The 19,213-nt window shown below is 35.9% G+C and overlaps 2 protein-coding genes across 3 annotated transcripts; both read right to left on the bottom strand.

Annotated features, from left to right (window-relative positions):
• Positions 1-250: 250 nt before the first annotated feature.
• Positions 251-6,120, bottom strand: LOC107823362 (putative cinnamyl alcohol dehydrogenase 1). Of its 2 annotated transcripts, none has more exons than XM_016650000.2 (7): positions 6,009-6,120; positions 4,017-4,120; positions 3,680-3,793; positions 1,421-1,651; positions 991-1,276; positions 708-858; positions 251-625 (listed from the first exon to the last, which is right to left on the bottom strand). In XM_016650000.2, exons 2-7 carry the CDS (start codon positions 4,103-4,105, stop codon positions 429-431), a joined length of 1,068 nt encoding a protein of 355 aa, XP_016505486.1. In that variant the 5' UTR covers positions 4,106-4,120; positions 6,009-6,120; the 3' UTR covers positions 251-428. The 2 variants fall into 2 exon arrangements, with proteins under 2 accessions (XP_016505486.1, XP_016505494.1); XM_016650008.2 differs by having other exon boundaries at positions 4,017-4,115; positions 6,009-6,048.
• An 835-nt stretch (positions 6,121-6,955) lies between these two features.
• Positions 6,956-9,019, bottom strand: LOC107823356 (heavy metal-associated isoprenylated plant protein 30-like). Its single transcript, XM_016649991.2, has 3 exons — positions 8,894-9,019; positions 8,183-8,258; positions 6,956-7,389 (listed from the first exon to the last, which is right to left on the bottom strand). Exons 1-3 carry the CDS (start codon positions 8,921-8,923, stop codon positions 7,067-7,069), a joined length of 429 nt encoding a protein of 142 aa, XP_016505477.1. The 5' UTR covers positions 8,924-9,019; the 3' UTR covers positions 6,956-7,066.
• Between the last annotated feature and the right edge of the window lie 10,194 nt (positions 9,020-19,213).

Raw genomic sequence — 19,213 nt, 5'->3', positions numbered from 1 at the left:
TTCATTCCATCCTCTCAGTCAAGCCAGATGCAAATGAAATAGTTGCTCCCACTCCGACAAGATTATTCTCCTTTTATCCCATTTTGTGTGACACAAATTGATTAGAAACGAAATTCAAAATATTTGTTTGACTAATATGTTTACATATTGCCTAAATTTCATTTTATGCCGGTAATAGGAAGTTTAAAATTTAAAACTAAACTAAATGTGTAATTATTTTAAAAATACACATAAAATAGAACAAAAGAAGTAAATGGCAGCGAAGAAATATAGAAGCGATAGTTGGTGTGAAAGAAAAACATGGTACTGATGCGCTAAAGGGAATAAGTTTACTTTTTATTTCCAGCTATGTCACAGCCACAAGAATGCTCATGTGAGATTTTTGCCATGCTTAATTTGGTGCAAGAGAACCATCCTCTTCCTCCATCTTACTTGAGGCTCTTACCTACATCAATTACAAAACGGTATTTGACATCCTTCTTAATTAACCTTTCGAGTGCCTCATTGGCATACTGAATTGGGACTATCTCAATTTCTGGATAAATTTTGTTGGAAGCACAGAAATCCAGCATTTCTTGTATCTGCTTCGTTCCACCAGTTACACTCCCAACAATGCTCTTCATACCTGTCACACATGAGTCATTTTAGCTGAGGACAAAATATCGAACACAGACTTCAAATTGTGAGCAGGTTTAGAAGATAAATACCGAGAACTAGGTTTCCCGGAGTAAATTTCACTTCAGTTGGGAAGCCAACCAGAACAAGAATGCCAGCAGTCTTTAGCAGCGACAAGTATGGATCAAATGGAATATCACCAGAAGCAGTGTTAATCATGAAGTCAAACGACTTACCCAGCGCCTGTAACAATGTAAAAGATCAATCACAGCAATAGCAGTTTATAGCATTTCCTGCGATATATTTTTTTGATGAATCATTTTCTGCAATATTTTTATCCGTAGATAAGTTCAGACCACAAGCTTATGACCATACCATCATCTGTTGTTCGTCCGACGAGACCACAAAATTGTCAGCTCCAAGAAGCTTCAGCGCTTCTTCTCTCTTAGATATACTTGTACTGAATACTGTTACATTCAATCCAAAAGCCTTTCCAAACTTCACTGCTAAGTGACCTAGACCACCTAATCCAATCACACCAAGAGATTTTCCAGGTTGATTCATGTTATGTCTCATCATCGGAGTATAGACAGTAACTCCAGCACATAGTAAAGGTGCTGCAGATGCAAGCGGGTAATTTTCAGGTATTCTAAAGCAGTACCTGTACATACAAGCAGGCATTTATCAGTAAATTATACAATGATTGTATTTGATAGACCATTTGGTCCATGTAAAATTAAAGATTGGGGGACTTAGGGTGGGGTGAGAACGATACATAATTTGTTAGAGAGTCAGATAAATTAACCTTTCATGAACAACAATGTAACTGGAGTATCCCCCTTTAGTAACTGTACCATCCACGTCTATACCATCAAAAGTGTATACTGCTCCTTTTGAGCAATGAACCTCTAATCCATCATTACAATATTCACATTCCCTGCATGAATTAACGTATGTTCCAACACCAACATGGTCGCCAACTTTAAAGTGCTTAACATTGGTGCCAACATCTCTCACAGTTCCCACAATTTCATGTCTGACAATCATGAAAATAATTAATAACACAATATACATATAAAGACAATAACTAAATGCCAATCTAAGCGGAAAATGTCACAATATAAGTAAATGAGAAAAAAATGTATCATGGCAACGCATGATTTCTGAAGGATGATAGGAAGGATGGGCAACAGATGAATGATGAGGCAAGGTCAATCACTGGAAAAAATAGCACTCCAGGCAGTGGAAAGCAGCAGCAAAAGTCGAAGGAAATAGATGCTCGACTACTGGTGGTATTGCTACTTTTGAGATGAATGACGTCTCAAAAGATATTGTTACTGGTGGTGATCGCATTGTAGAGGCAATTCATACACCTGCTGCAACCACACCAACTCTGCATATTTCCAATCCGGAAGTAGCTAAAATTATAAAGGAATCACAGCATGCCATGATGTTGAATTCCAATCCAACGATCAAGCCTCTCATGGTTACTCTAAACACATCGGAGCAGGATGTTCCTTCACAGATAATGGAGTCGTTCGGAGAGCAAGAGGGTGACTCGGAGCAGCAATTGATATCAACTGGAAATAACCAACAAGTACAAAAAGGTATGGCCTCAATTTCTCAAGCAAATTCCACAAATAAAGTCACTGTTTCTAAGGAGCAACATGCTGTGATGAGTGAATTTTTGAGTACTCGTAAAACCTGGGCTGACCAATGTGAAGAGGATGAAGATGATGATTTCGAGAATATCCAGGATGATAGTACTGATGAGGAAGGTCAGTTTTCAGCAAGTTCTAAATCAAAAGATGAGGCAGCAAAGGCGCAAAATCAGCAGGTTTCTAATTCTACAGATAGTGTACCAAGGAGGAGAGGACTAAGCCCAAACGCACCTGTTTTTAGTCCATCCGGGCAGCAGCAAATTGCAGCAGTTGGCTTAAAAGATAGTCCTAATGCTAAGGCTCTATCTACTGGAAACATGGCGAACACAAGCTCAACCATTGCAAGGTACAATTTGACTCCTATAAATATACTTCAAGCTCTTGTTTCTCATGACATGGAGACTTTAAAAGCTCTGGATAATCCGGGCAAGGCAGTAGCTACTACTTCCAAGCCAGTTGGTATTGTGGCCAAGATTCATGAACCAGGTGCTTTAGTGCATGGATTTAATCCTACTGAAGTTTTTGGTGCGGATATGGGGCATGACTTATATGAAAAAGGGGAAGAGGAAGAACTCCTAGATGCAAGCTTTGCCAATGTAGCTAGGGAAGGAGATCTCTCACCTAGACATCTTAGAAGTGGATCCAACAAAAGCAAGAAGAAGGCACATGAGAAGCAACATAGTTGGGATGGCAAGGTCACACAAGAAGTTGTCATTAGGCAACTTCCAATGAGAGTTGCAAAGCAAAAGGCGGCTTCCCCTACCACCTCCACAAGGTCAATTAGATCAAAGAAAAAATATGAAGTTTGAAGAATCGTTGAAGATAGTTGAAAAAGAAGTCAAGGAGCTACAAGTTGAAGAGTTCACAAGGTTAAAGAAAGAGGGGCAAGACTCTAATTTTTACCTTGTCTTATTCTATCATTTTGTAAGTATTATCATATGTAATATCATCACAGAGTATGTTATAAACTTTGTGATGATCATAGAATACTTAGTCCTCTCTAATTCTTATTTTTTATATGCTTGCTAGTAGATGAGGTTGTTCATGCCTCAATAGGAATTGTAAGGTAAGGTCTAGCTCAGTAAGTGTTTGCTATTTGTCCAATGCCTTTGGGAATAATCCAAACGGTTATGAGATCATTCACCCTCATGAGACTTTGCCGGCAGCCACATCATGAGGCTTCATGAGGCTGCCATCATAAGACAATGGAGGCGCACATGGGTGATTATATAGCCAAGGCAATAGAGACAACACTACTGTAGCTTTTGTCCCCCTTACTTGTACTCTTCCTTTGTGATTTTTCTTTTTCATTATTAATAAAATAGCTACTAGGCAGCCCGCCTCGTAGTATAATTTGCCTTAAAAAAAAGAAAAAAAAGGATTTCTGAAATCAAGCTTCCCACCCTGGCACTAGAGGATATTTTGAATGTCCAAGTTTATTCCTGGTCCAGACAATATCAGCGAAACATATTCCACAAAATGCAATATCTAGCAGAACATCATCACTGCCAACTGCCCTGCGGCAAGTAAAAGAAAATTTTAGCAGAAGATAAATAGCACTGCTACTTAAAAAACTCGAGAAGTAGATCAAATCAACAGTTCAACCATTTAAAGTTAGTCAAAGATCATGTATTTCCAAAAGAAATGGAACAGCCCTTGTCAAATGATGAAAACAGACCAAGAAGCAAAGAAAATAATACATCAGGAAAGGCCACTCAGCCATTGCAAGCTAAAATGTACCTCCGGCTGAATTTGTAAGGTGAAAGAAATCCAGATGGATCTCGGGCTGCCCAACCAAGGCAATTCTCCGCTGCACTTGCAGAAGTCATTTCAACTATTCTGCACTAAGAATACAACACAGAAATAAGATCTAATAGCAGAGAAGCCTAGCATTGTGTATTTGCGAAGTTTGCTTTGCACGTAATCTTCTACCACATGTTGAATGACTTTATAGCTATTCTATGACCAAATTGAATTATTTTGGAAGAAATGAACACATACTCCCCCATTCCAAATCGATCATTAGTAGTCAATTTGACCAACTTTCAGAGTTAAAACTCAGATTTAGGTAAACTTATTTTGTTGAAAATATACAATTTACAAATTTAAAAAGAATAGAACAGAAGAGAACTATGAGGTAAACTTTTTCATTTTGAAAATCATAAAAGGATATAAGAAAATCTTGGCCAAAATTAACTTGTTTGACTCTAGACCAACAATAGGAAATCATTTTGGTACATGTATTAGTTATTACTATGGAGATAAAATTTAGAGGTGAAATATGAGTTGCTCTCTCATGTCCTTCCCGGAACAAAAAATTTGTTCTGATTGACTTATGACTATCAAATATTAAAAAACAAAATATAAACACAACAATAGCATCAATACAAGCAAGAGTATGATAATGAAATGGCATTGGAGATACAACATGGAAAGCCGTGGGCTATGGAAAGCTGTAATACAAGCAACGTATGGGGTGACAAACAACTGGTGTACTAGACACGGTAGAGCTCCTCATGGTTCAGGTTCCTGGCAACACATCTCAAAGCTATGGGGTGAGTTCCAGCTTAATCATCACTCAAGCTGGGGAATAGAGCTCATATTTCTTTCCGGAAGTGGTTAGAGCAGAGATTCTGAAAGATGAATACCCAACTCTTTTTCTACTTGCTAGTGATCAGGAGTCCACTATTTCCTCTGGCAAGACAAATCTTGGACCCCACAGTTCAGAAGGGGTATCCAGGATCGGGAGATGAATGACCTGCTGGGATCACTTACAAAATTATCAGGTGTAAATGTCAACTCCTGGGTGCAGGACAGGTTGGAAGGGGAAGAATCAAAAGATAGAACATATACTGTCAAAAGGGGATATGACAATCTGTGTTCTAACAATTAACTGATTGACAAATGGCCATGGAAGCTTATATGGGAAACCAACCTACCTCCAAAGGTAGTTGGTTTTATCTGGACAACCTTGTATGAAGCATGTCTTACTCAAGACGATCTCAACAAAATATGCTATATGTGCCAGATGGAGTCTGAGAGTGTTAGGCATCTGTTTATGCACTGTGTAGTAGCAGCTGACATTTGGAATACGTTCTTATCAACTTTGTACTTGCCTGGGTCATGCCAAACAACATTAAAGATGCTTATGAGAGCTGGTCATGGAGAGTTCGGAAACCCATCAAAAAAAAACTTGGTCTATAGTGCCTGGTTCTACTTTTTGGTGCATTTGGAAGAAAGGAATAGTAGGTGTTTTTTATGGGATTTTAACTCCTAATCACTCTCAAAGCCAATTGTTTAATTAACTTATTTAGTTGGTTCAATCAAGCTCATGTAACTAGTATTGAACTTTTTTTGGATTGTGTCTGCGCTTTAGTTGTTCAGTAAGTTTTTGTACATGAGCAGACATCTTCTTTTGTTGTAACTTTTGCTATGCATCTTCTTGATGCCATTTAATGAAATTCACTTCATAAAAAAAATAGCATAAAAAATTTGGAGACATACAACAGATCCTTAACTATTGTTCAAGTTGAGAATACAATAGAAAGAAAAACTTTTTGGTACATCAGACCAAGAAAAATCTAGAAACAGTTGATTCCAAATATAGATTTTAATCATAAAAATTGAAAGGAATATGCCAAAGCGGGAGGAGCAGATAAATACTGAAACTGTAGCATACAAATTCATCATTCATAAAACAACCATGAAATTCATAATGAGAAGAGAATAAACCTGGAAGGGAGGAACAATGGGGAAAAGAATGGAGCTAACCAACGAGTCCGAATAAAAGTTACTGCGAAATGGAAAATGGAAAAGTTACACCCTTTATAGTACGTCACTCGGGTTAATCGGGCCTCATATTTACGGGTTCGGATCCATCCAGTGAAAGTTCCCTCTAGTTCCTCTAGTGATGCACTCGATGTGCGACACGTGTCCTACCAAAATGACGGATCAGATCTGTTCTCTAAAGATATTCTTTGACCATGGTCTAAAGCCTTATTTTTCCTTAATTAGTACTATTAATTTTCCTCTCCGATGATGAGAGTGTTTTCATTATCAGTTAAATTGTCCATGATAGCTACTTATAAGTTTGGAAATATTTTGTGTGCTCGGATTTATGCTATGTACACTGACAGTATATTATATAATTTAATTTGTTATAGCATATCACTTATCGTTATTAAAGAGAGTTATCTGTGGTTACCTTTTAAATGATCAAATTGTGTAAATATTTTATATGGTAATTATTTTTTTATACCTATGGTGTTCGGGCCAACTTGCGCACTTCAACTAATTCGACGGGATACATATTATCTCCCACGAGAAATAGGTACCAACAGGGGAGAAGCTATGTGTGGCCAAGGGTGGTCAACGAAATCTTTCGCCGAAAAATATAAAATATTACTTGTTAAGTTGTTATTGATCAAAAAATATACTTTGAACACCCTTGCATGACTCACTAACAAATAATATTCAAATTTTGTACGCTCTTATTGAATTTTTTAATTTCGCCACTGATACCAGGTAGCTCTATCCATCGTATTTGTATAAAGACGCATAAATTCTAAACAAACAAAATCCAAGACAATTAAAAACCATGTCACCAACGAGTAAGTCCCTTTGGTATTCCAATAATATTATACTATAATCTTGCATGATCATGATTCATATATGATGATTTCTAGAGGCAAGGTGACAACAACTGGGATGACATAATACACAGATTACACGCATAATTTACTAATCCACATAAGATTAATTAAGCTTATAAGATACATAATGCTTATACATCACATGAGAGAACAAGAATAGACATTATCATCATTAAACAAGTTGCTAACTTTGTCATCTCCTCGTTGACTAACAGGTAAATTGCCATGTTTTTCAGTAGCATTGTAGCCATGCCTCCAGTAATTGTAGCTCTCTTTGTACTCTATCGTCGTGTCTTTGAAATAGTTATTTGAGGATGTGAAATATAATGGTGGATTAGGATATGGCCAGAATTCTGCCCTCTTTCCTGTCCTTCTCACTGCCTTTAGCACCTTTTTCCGATCAATGTATCCCACCACTGTTACCTTCTCCATCTCTACGTCCACCTCCACTGAGTCTATCCCTATCGTTTGTACGATCACATTACTTATTAGATAATAACAAATAAATCTTTTGATAATTATTAATTAGTCTTTGATAAAAATAGTATCTATCCTACGTACTACTATTGATAATGTAATAAAAATCCTTACGCTTCCCATATATACTTAAATCTTACGAAAAATATTGAAAAATATATGACACAATTTTGTCAGAAGATTGTGACGAAATTTCATCAATTCGGACGAAGTGTGTGTGACAAAAATACAGATTTGTAGCATGTTTGCCGGAGCTTCTAAAAGTGCTTTTCAAAAAAGTATTTTTGGTTAGAAGCAACTTGTGTATGACTAATTAATTTGAAAAACACTTTTGAGCAGTAATCAATGTTTGCTCAAGTTTTTAGAAATTGCTTTTAAGTGTATTTTTTTTCAAAAATACTATTTAAAAAAAGTACTTTTGGGGAGAAAATACATTTTTATGCTTCTCAAAGATTGTTTTTGCTTATATTCTTTCCTTCTAAAAGTTTGGCCAAACACCTTAATTTTGGAGAAAAAGAGGATTCTGGAAAAACAAAAAAAAAGAAGTATTTTTGGCAAAAAAAAAAAAAAAAAAAAAGGGTCAAACAAACTATTAGTTCCGTCTAGTAGGTTTGTAACAAAAATGAGGGTCATCACAAGTCCGTCAAAAATTTGTGACGGACATATGGATCATAAATTCTTTCAATTACAATTTTTTTTTTCTCTCAAGATAAATTTCAATGATATATAGCAACAATGGCAATATATAATTAAGCTGGTATATATCGATTTATGCACCTCTAAGCTTGAGCATAGCGTCTTTGACAACTCTCTCGCAACCTGGGCAACACATCCTTACTTTGAGTTCCACCGTCTGTAAAATGAATCAGGGTTTAATAGTTAGAGCCTGAGAATTTTCCTTTGCTTTGTAACTACACCTACTACTATTAGACCAAATGCGCTTCGTTCTCTTTGTTCCTTTTACTTTTTGGACTCTATTTTGTCGAACGTCAACAAAATTTAAGACAAACGATGGAAATGTTGGTGCGAAAAGATAAAAGTTATTTTAAAAAAAAAGGAGAAGAAGAAAAAAGAAAAAAAAGAAGAATGTATGGTCATCTCATTAACATTTTCCATTATATTGTGTTTCTCTTTTCGTATTCTAATTAACATGCATCTTTACAATAACATTGACTAGTAGAAAATCAAGTGAAATAATTATAGGTTGAACTGGCGAAAAGGTGGAGAAAATGAAACCTATTTTTGGTGTTGTTGAAAGTAATGTTGGATGTGCATGAACAAAGTTCCATATAGAAATAAAAAAAAATACTTATAAGAAGTTTGATACTCTTAATGGTGTTAGGCCTTTTAATTTGGAAAAAATCGTGCAAACTTGGTATAAAGCGGACAATATCACACAATATTAAGAATATGTTTGGACAAATTTTCCCTAACAAGTAAAAGAAAAGATGAAAGGAAGATAAAGAGCAATGGGATTGAAAGTGAAACCTGCAAAGAAAGTGGTCGACCCCTAGGCATGTTGTTGTAAATGCTTTTGTGGTTGTCTTGGTAATGAAGAAAGATGATGATAGTGAAAGAAAGAGTAATTTGTAAAGTGAAGTGAAAAGCGCAAAATAGTTTCTGAAACTAGGTATTCCTTTCTAGCTGAATAGGTTGCTTGAGTATATATATTGGCATATACAGGTATAAAAAAATGGCAATTTGTGTAGACGTATTCGTCGAAGAGAATTAAGGCATCTCTTGATTAGCACATCAATTAAGCAAACAAACGCTATGTACTTGTCTAAAAACTGGCAAGCCCTCCTCTTTTACTTTATTAAATATTTTCAGAGAATTTTACACAAGTAGCCGTATGATTTTACTATTTTATTTTTCCTAAACGGTATACATAGATTATATACCAATTATACACATATTATATATAAATTATACATATATTATACATTCGTCGATTATTTTTAATTTAAATAATTGAGTGAACTGCTATTTAGGTTAATTCTTCTATTTTCAAAGAAACTAGCATATTGTGGGCTTATTTAATATTTTTTATATATAATAGGAAAAATGATACTATATAACCGCTCTCAAAATAATAACTAAAAATGTATATTTTTTTTATATTTTTTATTTATATACATTCTGTATGTTATATACAAAAATTATATAAATTTAATACACTTTTTCGGCTACTGAATATATATAGTTTCTGGTGCGACTAAAAGCGAAAAAAGCCCTATAAAATACAGCAAAAAAGGGCTTATCTCAATGAATTAATTAAGAGCCCTTTTAGGAAGGGAATGGCATCTTTTTTGGGATTATATATTCCCTTCTTGATGTACTTATCCTTGATGATGTTGGTGTTTCATAAGTTAATTGGTTTGGTATACTTGATGTACTTAATCTTTCTTTTACTATTTCTAAGTCTTCTTCCATGTTAATTTCTTTATAACTATATTCATTATTATCAATAACTGTAACTATTCTTTCAAATGGATTTTCTATTTTTATTTTATATAATATGTGGTGAATGTATGCTTAAAGCATGGGTCAAACTGACACTGAAAAGTAAAAGGAATATGATCAGTTTTTTGTGGGGATGGGCCTAAGGATGCAAAGGAAAAAATAAAAAATAAATGGATGCTGAGACTGGAAAGTAAAAGGAATATCAGGTCTCGTGTGGAAGATGTATGGGCTTAAGGAAGTACAAAAGGTATTTGATACAAAGGAACATATATATTCCAAACATCTCCTTTTCGTTTTCTTGTCATTATCATGTTCTTTTTCAATCCTGGTACATGCCAATTGCCAAGCATGCACCATCAGAAAAATTAGGACTATATTCTAAATTCAAGACATATTAACTCAAAATAATATTATGAGCTAATGTAATGAGATTAATTATTTCAGTCAAATTTTATGAATTTGATTAAAGTTTAATGTTATTGTGTTAGTCCATGTGGTGCGCTTCAAATAATGAGTCCAATTTTTAAGCCTTGGATCCATGGTGGTGTGTTGCCTTATCCCAAGGGGTTGTGTGATACAAATAAGGGTTAGTTATTTCATCTTTTATATGAGATGGCTAATCTCATTATTTTATTGTAAAATTTATCTTGAATCAATTAATACCTATAATCAAACATGAGATAAATATAATTTCAATTTATATGCCAGTATTATTATTCTTATCTCTCGTAATAAATGACCCCTAAAGGTCCAAAATCATGTAATGTGTTAAGAGACGTGGCTTGCCAAGTTAAAGAAATGGACAATGGTATCATGTCACATGCTCAATAAAACATGTCAAGTCAAATCAAATTTTTAAAAAAAAATCAATATACAAATATGAATATGACAAGTGTATAATATTCTAGCCAATCAAATATGATATGTTTGCTGCTTCAAATGATGAGTCCAATTTTTAAGCTTTGAATAAATGGTGTGTTGTCTTATCCTAAGGGGTTGTGTGATACAAATACGGATATCCTATAAGATTAATTATTCCATCTTTTATATGGGATGACTAATCCCATCATTTTATTATAAAATTGGCCAAATATATCGACAGCCTCTTAAAGTTGTTCACACTTTTCAGATAGACACTCCATGTTAAGTTCGTTCAATTTCAATACTTCAACCACAACTCAAATATGTCATTTAGACACAAAATTTGAAGGCAGACAAACACAAAAAGTATGTGATATTCACATGTCAGACTCATGAATAAGACAAGGACACGTGGATTTAACTTAAACAAATTTGAAAAAAATTTGAAAAAAATAAATTAAAAGTAAAAAACGAGAACCCCACCCCACCATCGTCATCTTCCCCAAACGACCCCTTTTTGCCGGAAAAAAATTTATGGCCATTTCTTTCCAATGATGTCTTCTTCTCCAAATTGTTTTTTATTTTATTTTTTCCTTTTTCTTCACGCAAGAGCTTTCGCCTAAATTTATTTGAAACATCCAAATATGATTTTCTTCTTCTTTAGATTCACAAAGCTTAACTGGAATGTTTGGAGATGTAAATCTGATTTTTCTTCAAATCTAAGTCACAAAGTTTAATTTTGTTACTATTGAGAAAAAATAAAACTTTGCCGGAAAAAATGAAGTTTCGCCGGAAAATATTACCGTTCAAATTTTTCTTCTTCTAATTGTTAATCTGTTACTTTTGATAGATCCAAATGTTGACAAGAGAAGACAGAGGTAACAAGGTTTTTCTCTCTTCTTCGTGTTACTTTTGTATGGGTCAAAATCTGCCTAAAGGCATTCAACACGAGTGATGTTGCCATAAGTAATATGGACGAGGTCAACTAGTAACTAATAGGATTCGTTGCCGAGCAACCAATTATGGTCGAGGTCGAGTATTAGAGGGAGCAGTAACAGCAAGTTTAGTAGAGAATATTCTATTAAATATTCTTGATACTTGCACTTTTAGGGTTAATTGAGGGCCTGTCCCTATAAATAGAAAGAGATAAATCAGATGAGGGGTCTCGGACACAAACTTCCTGGACAAAGAACAGACTCTCTACATCTTAGATAGCAGATCCAAGAAAGGCTCCGAAATTCTTGTATCTATCTATCATTCATCATAGCCAAAAGAGGAACCATTTTCATCATATTCGAGATTGGGTGAATCATTCTCCTTATTTACTTTAGTGTCATTCAATGTAATTAAATCTTGAATATTCCTCTCCCATTATTGATATTCTTACATTGAATTCATATCTGAAGTTATTATTATTAGCTAGGCTTAACTCCTCATTAAATACATTCAATTAATTTAGCCAAAGAAAATTATTTTTTGGTTAAATAATTTGGCACCGTCTGTGGAGATTCTCCTAGTTAAAATTTTAGTTTCTTCCAGATCTGTAACTAAAAATAAAGTTCCAAAACCCCTGCTTTCTTGTAAGCACAGACCTAACATGGCAGGTAACGAGAAGAAAGGATGAAGGCAGTGGCCGATCTCACCACCAACCTCTTAAATACCATCAACGAAGTTTCTGAAATGGAGGGCGAAGATGTAACGCCCAATGCCTCTCCTAGGCGAAGTGGCTCACCCCTCCCCCATGGTAGCATCACAACATCCCACGGCAAAGAGGCTTCCACATCCACAACGGAAGAGGCGCCACCCGCAGTGAAGAAACTACTTGAGGCTTAGCTAACAAACATGCTGACTAGCGTCCTCTACAAACCTTCCCAAAAAGAAATCAGAGAAAATGCGAAGATATGCGTTGCGCCAATGACGGCGGAGCGGTACGTCCCAACTCACAATGTTAATAATGCAGGCAATGATACCCTCACGACCATTCTGAGAAAGATGAAAGAAATGGAAAGCGAAAACTATCACGACCCGAACCAATGGGCCGCGACGGGCACCCCGTACCTTACTCAACCGAGTACCAACATAACGTATCCTTCTTATTACTTCATCATATACACGTGACATACGGGCCTAATAGGCCAACATGATCATTTATAAACTCAAAACATAGGCCGACAAGGCCGTACAATTTTTTACGTACACTACATATGCCTACAAGCCTTTAAGAGTACATAATTGTCATAAAGGTCGGGACAGAGCCCTGCCATACCAAACCATACACATCTAAATCATACTGACCAAACAAGCAACTCCGGAGCAAATTGAGTGCGCTGATATCTTCTGCTGAGCTGATCGCCTACTTGGAGGACTCTCAACCTGTCTATCGAGACCTGCGGGCATGAAACGCAGCATCCCCAGGCAAAAGGGACGTCAGTACAAATAATGTACCGAGTATGTAAGGAATAAAAATCAGTAAATAATAGACATGAGAGAAACATGGAGTAAAACACTCGACATGTACGTCTGCATAGCTCTGTGAACCATTTCATTTTTATAATGTCATGCATATGCGTATAAATGTCATACCATGTATAGGTATATGTGTTCATAACATCATCAAGCCTCTGAGGGCATCCCATCATATCATTTCGGCCATTGTGGGCAAATCATCAATGTATACCAACTGATCAGGTGGTGGTACGTATATAACGCCATAACCTTTTCCCATATTCCATATACATATAATATATATATATATACGCGTATATAACGCAATCTGGTCATGGGTCAATGTATATGTATAAATACATGAAATGCATAAGAAATACGTTAATAATATTTTCTCGGAATGTCATAAAAATAATATGCCATAAGAAATACGTTAATAAGATTTTCTCGGAATGTCATAAAAATAATATTTCCTCTCATATAAATTTTATCAAATACGTATTTTTCTGAGACCCATGAACAGAAGATATAATAATAATTCACATGGGGAATCAAGAATATAGACACCCCTAATATTTCTATGAATAGAGTCATTTATAGAAATTGTGCATTTGCTCATTTAGTTCGTGTCGTATAGATCATGCCAAAAGGAAAGATGGGATAGCCTTAACATACCTGGAGTAGGAAAAAATCTGTACGATATTCTTGAGAAAGATTGCACTGTATTCCCTTAGAATTACAAAATCCCGTTGTTAATGTGCTAAGAAACCTCATTGATCGAAGAAATTATGTTGTAGTGTTTTGTAAGAATTTCTACGAATTTGTAGCAATTTGTAACAAATCACCTTGCTAATCTTCAAAACCTCACGTCTGATTTGTAGTATTTGAGAATGAAATGGTCTTTGTATTTAAAACCCTAGAAAGTGAAGTTAGCATCTCATTGTTAATTGTTATTGTTGTTGTATGAAGTTTTAAAAATTTTCCTCACTGTTGTTCTTTATGCAGCCTTTCTGAGTATATCATGATTTTGTCAAAATGGATTGATATCCATGGAAGACAAGTTTAGTGACTAATATGACTCCACCTTCTACGTGTAAATAGCTTAAGAAGGCAAGAGTCACTTACTCCACTTGCTAAATTGACTTAATGAATTAATGTCCATGTGCCTACTAATTGAATGGACTAAAGGCATGAGTCACAATTTGTTTAAGGCAAAAGCTGCCACATGGGGGTGGGGTGGGGATTTTAATATTATCCTATAATCAATTAATTAATTAATTAGGTAATATCCCGCTATCCGGTAATTAATCAATTACCCGCATAATTAAAAATTATCTCAAATTACTTAAAATTCTACTTATTTTTAATACACTTTATATATCATACTATTATGGTCATGGAGTACCTTGTGTGACACTAGTCTATAAACACTGGGTATTTTGGCTCGGACCGTATTATATCCCAAATCGACAACCTTTAACGAAACTCATTTTCTTCTATTTGCTTACCTTCTCTCCTTCACGAATTTACTCATCATGTGTTTGAAATAGTATAATGCTTATAATCTCAAGAAAATCTCACCCCCGAGTTTACGTCAATTAATTGAAGACAAAACTTTAATATACGAAAATGCGGGATGTAACATCATTCCCCCCTTTGGAACATTCGTCCTCAAATGTTGACTGATGCCCTTATCATTCTCATAACCCATAGATCTTGCAAATACTCTAATACTCTTCTTGCCATCTAGGCAACTGTTCTGTGAATAAATCCAAAGGCCAGGGCATCCCCCTCCCCTTCCCCCTCTTTAGGCCTTTTTCTCACACCATGACTTATGGTCAGAATCCTTCCAGTCTCGTAATTGTTGCTACATTCTATCATGCGGCTTGTACGACTCTGACCTTGTAAGTGCTCTTATGCGTCTCTTCTCTCCTTTTTCCTCCAGCTTTTAGGCCTCAATTTATAAACATATACAGAGCTTGACAAGATATCCCTTTGGGCATCTATAGGCATATTGAATTTCTTCGCTCAGTACCTTGTTAAACTTACGAATATTGATATATCTTGTTTCATAGACCCGGTTATCCATCTGTATGACTTTACTACATCTAAGTAGGTCATAATATACCATTACTCTTACCTTGATTTATCGTTACTGAGGTCTGCTACCAAACTCCAGGTTACGTTTGTTGCTTATCCCATATATATAAATCTATATCTTTTGATGCTTCCTCATTACTGTTCATCTCAAGAATGACGGCCTAATATCATCTCATACTTTATAACTTCTATCCATCCATTGTTGATTCACCTCAATATTGATCTATAATCTACCCCTGATAACTTAACCTTTTATGTAACACTGCCGCTAGGGTTCACGTTTCATCGGGGAACATCTTAAATGATTAGACTGATCCACCCGGGGCGATACTATGCTTTCATAATCATATCTCATAGCATCCCAATGTGATTTACCTTGCGTGGGTATTTTAATCCTGTCCAATTCATGAGATCCCTTTCTTTTCTTCGTCAGATCATTACTCAATCGAAGGCCCAAATGTCATCCTTTATCTATCACAATTATACCCTTATTCTATTACCAGGGCAGCATTCCATCTCTTCTAAATGCTATTAGTCTTAGACTCCTTTGAGTTCATTCGGGCTATAGTGAGCTTTGTATAACTTAGAAAAACCATCACTCTTCTTGTTTTCATGGGCTTAATCCTGAGGACTTATCCATTTTTGTCACCTTCTCACTTGCTTTTTCTTATCCTTACTCCTGTCTTCCTAAAACCTTGTCGCTTCACCATACAATAGCTTGCAACCTACACATATCTATTTATAATACTTGCAACCTTTCAACTTGCTTGCATCATAGACTTCCTTGTGTCATTTTGGATCATCAAGCGAGATATCACATCGTCTCTAACTCTTCTTTACTCTCTTAGTTAGGCTTTTCGATACCTAGACCATAGGCTGGAAGATATGCTACTGGCGATGCCGCTATTATTCCTAGATACCGAATCCCCGCGCTTCTAGCCTTTTATCCGACATATGGACTATTCATGATCTTCTGCCTTTGAGTATCTTGTACGTTGTTCACCTTTACCTTACTTACCTTAAAATCTCGCATTGTATCTTCTATCTCTTTCATGACCTCCCTTTCATCTAGGTGTAATTCACGTCCATAACTTAAAGCTCTATTATAATACTTGCACCTCTGGTGCATACACAATCTGGTGGGAGCTTCGTACAGACTTCTTAGGAGGCTGGTACTTTTCTAACCGGCCTTATCGTAGGGCCGTTATAGAATATGATTGTTGTACTATCCTTGTTGTACCTCTGACATTAAGAGTGACCCTGTAATGTGCTCGATCACGATTTTTATAATTTTTCGGGTCCAGTAATCAGATTCCTGATTTTCTTAGTTGATGTAACTCTTTAGTTTCCTCCTTCTTCTGATCAGCCTTTATGTACGCTTAAGCTATCTCCTGATCTGCGGTTCATGGTATTAGTTATTATGTTTAGCCTTTCATAGGCGCTGTGGAATATTCATGATATAATCCTTTAACAATTCGATCTATGACCTGGGCTCAATTCTTTCTTTTAACTTATACCGGAATCTTCCACGGTTATATATGCTACATGTATAAAACTCCAACTCTTAAGTGCGTCCATAACGTAACTAACTTTGGATCATTGATCGAATAATTCCTTTTGTTCCTTCTCAGCTTTCTTTAAACGTAGGCTTTTACTTTTTTGGTCTTTCTTTCCTATTTCGTGTGCATACTTCGCTTATCTTAGTGCCCACGCATATTGGAATTCCATACAACTCATATGATCTTGGATATCGCTTCTGATTTTATTTCCCATTCATTAGCCATGGTAGGTGCCATTTTATTATGGAGTGCATACAATGTTGTTGTGAGACTGTTGTTATAAGACAATTCCTTCCTTAGGTCACTGAGCTTAGGTTGAAGCCTTCTTCCTTACTTTCTCAACTAGTCTTTTATTGTAGTATTTAGGGAGGACCCTCTGACTCTTGTAAAGCTGTGAGCTTATTACATCGTATACCTGATAGAATATTTGATGTTCGTACTCACATATAATTATCCTTAGTTACTTTCCTCCACGCTCATGTGCTCGTATGGTATCTTTTGAACTGAAGTTTTGATTGTTTTCCCAGTGGGACTCTCTTTTATTTCCATAACACTCATACGGTATCTTTAACTACCCCAACTCTTATCTGAATATTTCTAAAGGTTGCGATGTCATATCTGCGAGACTGAATTCCCCATGTTGGGGTTCACTCTGTTTATCTTGCACGATCTATTGATTTGTCTGTATCCTCTTGTCTAGCCATAACTAGGCTCTTCCTGAATCAACTGCTAACTAATCGTTGGCCCACTCTCATATCAATATTCCGCGTAATCTTTCTTGGGTTATTTCCTTTGTCTTAACTTACGTCTCGTACTGGCTCCTAATTTATCAATAACATCTCGAGCAGGAACCCTCACTTCCTCTCCTTGACGTCGTGTTTGCATAATGTTCTGGAATCGTAGCCTATCTGTAGGCTTTGAATAAGTGCAATCTCATCCCTTTTTCATTTTTGTCGCATTCTTCCTTTACCATACCATAATTACTAGAACCACTTAATTCTGACTTAATGCCACATCACTCCATATTCCCCCCTTTAGGGGAGTACTAAGATTTGGAGCTATGATGATCTACCTATAGATGTTTTACCTTTTCATCTTTGGCGTCCTTTCACATTACCGATAACCCTTACTCGCCTTGCGGTAATCCTTCTGTACCAAGGATAACAAAATTCCTTACTCACGAGGAAGACACCTAGTATAACTTGCACATACAGTCCCTTAAGCTTAATTTTTCTCACATTGCTTGCTTTGGGGAAGCGTCTTCCTGAATGACCATTCTCTGAATTTCTCATGAATCTTCTTCTGTTGTCCATTCTATTATCGCCGGAACGAAATCTAAAACTCTCATGATGCCGACTATTATCCAATCACTCAGTCCCTAATTCATGTGTAGTCTATCTTGTTCACCAGCCCATACTGATTCCTATTATTCTGGGGTCTAACTTTTCCTCCCGGTAGTTGCATTGGAGTCACGAACTTATATCTCGAAGTGAGGATATGACTTTATGGATATACTCTTTTGTTGTCTTAAGGCCTGTCACATCTTGTCTCTTCCTTCACTTGACTATAGATTTTGTAATACTGTCATCTTTTGATCTACCATTGTCATCCATGTATCATATCTTACTCTTAATGCTTCATTAGCTTTCTTCTTATTTTCTGCTAATATTTCTATCTATCACTTTATTCTGAAAACTTTAACAAGATATTCTTTTGCTTTTAGCTCCCCTTTGCTCCATCCACTGACTCTTCGGGTTGCCTAGCATTATATCTCTACTAGGGACGGGAGCCATACTAAGATAATATTTATTCCTTCCAGGATTTCAGTGCCTGTCCTTGGACATTCTAGTTTTCGTATCTAGCTATACTATCCTAGAGTGCACCATCTGGGTGTCTCACAATGAGACATGTTAGCACATTTGCAATATCCTTCGGAAATGTCAACTAACACAAACAATCAATTCACCATTTTGGGTTACTCTAACCCCAGCCGGATTATGATATCCCGTCCTTTTCTTAATATACACCTGTTAGCCCCCAATAAGGTATAACTGAGATGGGTGTGGCCAATTATACATACCTCTATTACTGTTGAGGGTAACTCACAATGCTTATATTTTTTTACCAGAACTGTAATACTTATAATCTTCCTTAACTGGGTACCTCGTACCCTTCTTTACCTTGCTTCTTTTACTTGCTGAAACTTGTGTCTCCCTCTTTATTCCTTTTTACCGTAAGAGTGGATTGGCATTCTTGCCTTAGGGATCCTTATCAAGAAGCTTACACATCTTAGTATACACATGATTTGCTGAATAACTCATATTTATCCATCATAAGCATGATGCAAAAATCAAGTTCCTCTGACATAACTCTTCCACAG

The sequence above is a fragment of the Nicotiana tabacum genome, chromosome 15 (assembly GCF_000715075.1).
Source record: "Nicotiana tabacum cultivar K326 chromosome 15, ASM71507v2, whole genome shotgun sequence".
NCBI lineage: Eukaryota > Viridiplantae > Streptophyta > Magnoliopsida > Solanales > Solanaceae > Nicotiana > Nicotiana tabacum.
The sequence above is the reverse complement of the archived record's forward strand: the minus strand, read 5'-3'. Positions and strand labels throughout refer to the sequence as shown.

What these genes read in the sequence shown, in the direction of transcription:
- LOC107823362 (XM_016650000.2), bottom strand. Translation starts at nt 4,105, where the DNA reads ATGACTTCTGCAAGTGCAGCGGAGAATTGCCTTGGTTGGGCAGCCCGA. An exon ending in CCTTACAAATTCAGCCGGAG is followed by an intron (nt 3,794 to 4,016) that starts GTACATTTTAGC and finishes TACTTGCCGCAG; the next exon opens with GGCAGTTGGCAGTGATGATG. An exon ending in AAATATCCTCTAGTGCCAGG is followed by an intron (nt 1,652 to 3,679) that starts GTGGGAAGCTTG and finishes CATGATTGTCAG; the next exon opens with ACATGAAATTGTGGGAACTG.
- LOC107823356 (XM_016649991.2), bottom strand. Translation starts at nt 8,923, where the DNA reads ATGCCTAGGGGTCGACCACTTTCTTTGCAG. An exon ending in GTCGACCACTTTCTTTGCAG is followed by an intron (nt 8,259 to 8,893) that starts GTTTCACTTTCA and finishes TTCATTTTACAG; the next exon opens with ACGGTGGAACTCAAAGTAAG. An exon ending in CGCTATGCTCAAGCTTAGAG is followed by an intron (nt 7,390 to 8,182) that starts GTGCATAAATCG and finishes TACAAACGATAG; the next exon opens with GGATAGACTCAGTGGAGGTG.